The sequence below is a fragment of the Anopheles moucheti genome, chromosome 2 (genome assembly GCF_943734755.1).
Source record: "Anopheles moucheti chromosome 2, idAnoMoucSN_F20_07, whole genome shotgun sequence".
NCBI classification, from domain to species: domain Eukaryota; kingdom Metazoa; phylum Arthropoda; class Insecta; order Diptera; family Culicidae; genus Anopheles; species Anopheles moucheti.
In genome coordinates, this window is record NC_069140.1 from 90,450,055 (window position 1) to 90,455,710 (window position 5,656).

Below are 5,656 nucleotides of genomic sequence, written 5' to 3' on the forward strand. Positions count from 1 at the left end.
TTGATCCGATCTGCAGTTGATTGGAACACGATTGCATTAATTAATTAAACCGGCGAGGTTCAACGCAGCTGAAGTTGCCTCTCCATCCGCAGTTGGTGGTGGGGACGGGGCGATGGTCTATCAAGATTTTTGCATGTTGATTAGAGCTGCGCCTCGATTATTTAGTATAATTTTATGCTCAAGCTGACACCAAGTGTGGACACCTTAGATTACCTCAGGGTTTTATTAAACACCGTACAGTCTTGGCTTCCGTTTTCAATTTCAGTGTTATTTTGTATCGTATACTGTTTCTGTCTAATCAAGTAATGAATTAATTATAACTACATATTTACAATAAATATTCAAGAATTATCAATTCAGGCAAAGCAATATCAAAGCAATTGTCTATAATAAATATATTATTATTACTAAATCTTCTAATGACATCTTATGACTTCCTTTTAGAATGTAGACTGGTGATCACAGCCATTTGCAATCGTTAAGCAGAACCCTGTTCTAATGATCATTTTATAAACGGGTGAACATATTTTAGGGTTATCACCAGAGTGAACATTTATAAATATATGATATTTAAGCCGTTTTAGGTCAAATAATTTAAAAATTATATTAGACATAAGACATAAGAGCATAAGATAGCAAAAAAATGGAACTTTAACAACATTATGCTATCGGCAAATTGATGCAAATTTAATGTAATGTAAAACAAGCATGGAAATAGATCAGTGGACAAAATTAAACAACAAAGTAAACAAAGTAAACGGACAAAGTAAACAGTACAACAAAATTGAATGTTACAATTATCAGATTCACACGTTAATCATTGCGAAATTATCTATCTTCTGCTTTCCTTATTAGCACATCCGACAAGGTCTGGACCGACACGGTTCACCAATATCTTCACCTACTGCGGAAGTATGGGGCGAGCGAAAAGAGATTCCACCATTAAAAAAAAATGCTCATCCCTTCCGGTGTGTGATGTCATGCTGCTTACATCGTTTGGCCAGTAGCCGCAGCCCGTTTGGCTACTCGTACAGTGTTGCATCGTCCCGATCGTGTGTGAGTGTGTGCGTGTGGAATGAATTATACGACAGTGTCAAAGCTTAATCAAGCGTAATAGCTTTTCACGGCAGGCAGTAACACACCAACCATCGTTCCGTCCATATGGGGCACTGGACTGGTTAGAAACGGTCGGAATCGGGACAAGGGCAGCAATGGGCGAGGGGTTTCCATTTCCTGGAGCACTTGTGCCAGAACCAGGAGGCCAACAGAACAGCGGCAGAAACCATGGGCATCCTCCATGGGATCGAGATGGAGGACGCAACTTTTGCGATGCACCGCATGCAAACACTATCGCAACTCCGTCTCGCAACCGCTATGCTAACCGGGGCCATAACGTGCGCGATGATGCTGCACCGGGCAGGAAAGCGAGAACCGCACGAGAATAAATTAAACGAGTTTATTATTAACTGTCACCAGCTAACCATTCCGAAGAAACCTAGCGGATGGCGGATTCTGCCGGACCGGGATTGGCAATCCGCACGCACGCAAACGTTTGCGCAGCAGCCGGGCTGGGGCCGGACTTCGTCCTTCTTCCGTGTGCTGCAAATCTCTATTTTCACTGCAATAATGCTCTGTGTGTCTGGCAGCTTCAGCGATATTCACTTGAGATGGGCGGGCAAACATATATAAACATCAGGCCATTCTCTATCGCGACGCTGGGCGACCCTCTGCCGTGCACGGTGAGGTGATAATTGGAATAATAATTGCATTTTATGCGTCCAGTGTCCCTGCGGGCGATGGCTTTAAAATCAGCTGTTCATTCCTATCGCTGACATGAAAACAATGCAAACGATGATTCATCGCTTAAACTGACCTTAAACTAAAACAAGATCAAGCCACAATCGATCTGTGTGAATTTATTAAACAATTATACAGAAAAAGCATTTTATAGCAATTGATTCTACTTGAAGTTCAATCGGCAAGATCGGTCAGTCATTTAAAGTTTAGAACTCCCATAAAACAACGACCCTCTTGGAAGGGTGAAAGTTTCCGGAAAGGCACGTGCCATTTTGAGCCCGCACTGCCAAAAGGACAGCACACACTGCCACTTTTGGCTAAACGAATTAGGCTAATCGATTGTTCAAGCGCGCCGTGTAAGAGGTAATTGACTTCAATTAAGATACACAAACGGTTTTTACGATCGACTTCTTGCACCGCGTTTGCAAAAGACCCGCCGCCACAAGGCAAAGTGCAACCACGATGGGGCCGCGATTGATGATAAACCCTTTTACAAGACGTGTTTGCCAGGGAAAGTGCAGTAATGGCAACAAAGCGCAGTGTTTACGGTGCAGATAGCATGCAAATAATGGTAAGCACCGGGGGAGTGCCGAGCTACAGCAACAGGTCGTGCTGGGTTGTTTGAATCCTATGCGGTAGCTAGTAGGAAACGTAAGCATTAGTTTATCGAAAAAGCAATAAAGAATGATACAAATTTGCGTACAATTGCTAAAGCTATAAAATATGCGAATGACTCCTTTATGTATTCAATGTAAAGACACTAAACATATCGATATTCGAAACCGTACTCCAGCTCAATGACGACCGGGAACCGATCAATCACGGAGTAAAGCATAATTCGTTTACACATGTTACGGTACTAGGTTTTCCTATTTTGACAAGCAGCGCACCTCATCATGCCAAACCAATCGCCACAAAAAGGCAGACAAACAATGTCAAACATGACAGCCTCGCGTCGGTACAGCTATGCGTCATCAGTTACCCGCAGCAAGACCGCATTGCTCTACGGCCGCACGATCCTCCGCCAGAATCCTCCGAGATTGAGACGTCGATTTGCGTATTGCCACACAACCGTTTCGTTGCACCAATGCAAACGCCATTGGATTTTACTTCCGCCATCCGATCCGCTACCCCTCCCGAGCACTTCCCAAACAGTCGCTTGTGTGTCGTTCTTGACTTTTACAAGTGCCTCAGACCGCTCTCCGTCCCGCCAGCTATGCATGACGGTCATTCCAGCGCCGTGTCTAATTTCCATTTAAATTCAATCACGGATTTCGCTCCGCTGCATGCTGCATGAGTTCGAGCTTACTCCACTATCCGGGAAGCGGAGATAGCCTGACCATTCTATTTCTGTTTGGTAACGCGTCGTTGAAATGAAACCAGAAATTCGCGAAGGACGCACTTTTGAACGTAATTTTACATTCAATTTATACTCTAAAACTTGTTCTAAAAAAGAGTGAAAAGGTACACACAAAAATATAATTAATTAAAACAACCGATCTGCTTCAACCCAATCAAGAACACAGTCGTACGCAATCACAAAAGACCTTCCAGATTGCGATCTATGAAACATTACATTCAGCAAGGGCTCAGAGCTCGTAAGGCGGAACCACAAGATTACAAGGTTGCGTTGATCATCACTGCCTAAATCTTTGCACGCACTCGTCGCTAGTTGCCACACATTGCAAATGGAAAGCCTCTCTCTGTGCGATATCTAGGCCCTTTATCTTTATCCAACTAATTGAGGACATCTTTTCCGCCAGGCTTGATGATGCGCTCCACATTCGCCGACATTCGTCGAATGTTTTGTATAAATACTGACCCTACTGGCGAGATCAGTCTAATCCGTAGCACCGGAGCGGTCAGCAGTTTGAATGCGGTTGTGTCGCTTGTAAAGAGCAACAGTGTACGGTTGGTACTGGCAGTGAAAGGATTAGATAAAACGAAAACGATGTCCAGAAGCATCGTGCTGTGGTGGGTGTACTGAGCGAAACTGTGTATTGGCGCAATCGGTGATGGTGATGTTTGCCCTTTTTTTGTGCAGTTTTTTAGTGGCGTTCGGGTGCACCGCTGGCCGTAAGCTGGAGTGCAGCGAGCATCGGGAGACGGAATGCGAAATCTCCAACTTTACCATCGTGGAATCGATGGATTTGTCCGAGTTTGAGTTCCCCGATCATCCGCATCTTGCGTTCGGCACGTACCCGCACTCGGACGACTCGACGTACGTTGTCACCATCGGCAAGGAGCTGGCGGATCGTCTCCAGTCCACGGAGAAGCTTGAAATGCAAAACGTTTCCCTGCAGACGATGGTGCTCTGGACGAACCTGCGCTCGCTGGATGCGTCCCACAACTACTTCTTCGAGATGATCGTTGAGCCGGGCCAGAACTATCAGCTGCGCGAGCTGAACCTCAGCTACAATCGCTTCCAGTCGATCGATTTCGTGCAGGCACTGCCCGCACTGCGCACGCTCGATCTCAGGCATAACTATCTGGAGTCGCTTAGCTTCTCGCTGTTTGACATGGCCACCGAGCTGTGGAAGCTGAATCTGGCCAACAACCGCATCCAGACCATCTCGACCGATGGGTCACTGCATCTGCCCCGCCTGTCGACCCTGCTGCTGCACGACAACCTACTGAGCGTCCTGGACGCCAGCGAATGGCGTTTCAGCATGCTCCAGGAGTTGAACGTGGCGCGGAATCGATTGCGCTATCTGAGCATGTGCGAGGTGAACCATTCGTTCCCGCACTTGCAAACGCTGTACATGGACGAGAACCGCTGGGAGTGTGGACACCTGAACGCCACGGTCCGCCAGCTGCACCAGCTCGGGGTGAAGCCGATGGCGTATTACGACACCGAGGACCAAGAACATTGCAACAAAGCTATCGACGAAATCTGTTGCTATTAAGGAACGACCGTTTGCCTTCACCAAATGCACTTTTACCCTCTGTATGCCTCGTGTCACTCAAAGCATTAATAAATTGTCCGACACTTTGATGGACTGTTCGTCCAATCCGTTTCGTCGATGCATCTCGGAACATGATTTATTGCACACGTCAGCATGAAGCTATCGCTTGCTGCACCTCTGATGGGTAGCGCAAGAGCATCAATCTGCTTTATCAGGATCTCTTGAGCAACTGAGGCACTAAATGAAGTGACGGAAGGAATTGCTTTGTTGTTTATAGGTTTGGTAGGTGTAGTCATAGAACTTCTCGTCCTCAAATGCAGCATGTTTTTGAAAGAAATAAAAAAACCGTGTACCTTCGCCTACATTTACCAAAGAGCAACTCTAGGTGCAGCAGCACGATAACCTTGCACTTCAGCACGTCTAACATGGAAATGCAATTTGCTAGCAACAAAAAAAACTTCAGCATGTAAGAAACAGGTACAAGCAACGCGACAGTCATCACGATCCTAACTGGCGCGGTTGTCTCACAGCATGTAAGAACAAATTAGTTCAAGGACTAGAAATTCCAACCGTTTTATTTGCCAAGAATCATTCGTTTTCTATTTGTTGTTATTTATAAGAATTATAATATAATCCGATTTGGTGCCTTTCAACTTCAATCTAAGAAGCACTCGGTGTGTGAAAAACCTAGTGCATGGATGGAATTTGTGAAGATCTTCCCATTCTAGACATTCCAAAGACATCAGAGGATTTTTTCTTCACTTCCCAGTGCCACAAACACACACATGGTAAACAGAATCTTTACGACACCATGTGAAGTTGTCATCTGTCATAAATTGTTTTGCGTTTTTTCTTTACTTTACACATCTCCACACGATCTCCGAAACGTGAACCGGGTGCGCAAGTATGTGTAAATGAAACATCCGGCTCGAAAGTGCTTTTCTCGTATCATA

At 45.4% G+C, this 5,656-nt stretch overlaps 1 protein-coding gene across 1 annotated transcript; it reads left to right on the plus strand.

Moving 5' to 3' along the window:
- Nucleotides 1–3,748: 3,748 nt before the first annotated feature.
- On the plus strand, nt 3,749–4,808 carry LOC128299158 (uncharacterized). The gene is made up of 2 exons (XM_053035028.1): nt 3,749–3,771; nt 3,842–4,808. Exons 1-2 carry the CDS (start codon nt 3,749–3,751, stop codon nt 4,701–4,703), a joined length of 885 nt encoding a protein of 294 aa, XP_052890988.1. The 3' UTR covers nt 4,704–4,808.
- Nucleotides 4,809–5,656: the final 848 nt, after the last annotated feature.

Bases quoted from the DNA above. Each gene is read 5' to 3' on its own strand.
- LOC128299158 (XM_053035028.1), top strand. From the start codon at position 3,749: ATGTCCAGAAGCATCGTGCTGTG. The intron at 3,772-3,841 runs GTGGGTGTACTG...TTTTTTGTGCAG, and splicing joins TCCAGAAGCATCGTGCTGTG to TTTTTTAGTGGCGTTCGGGT.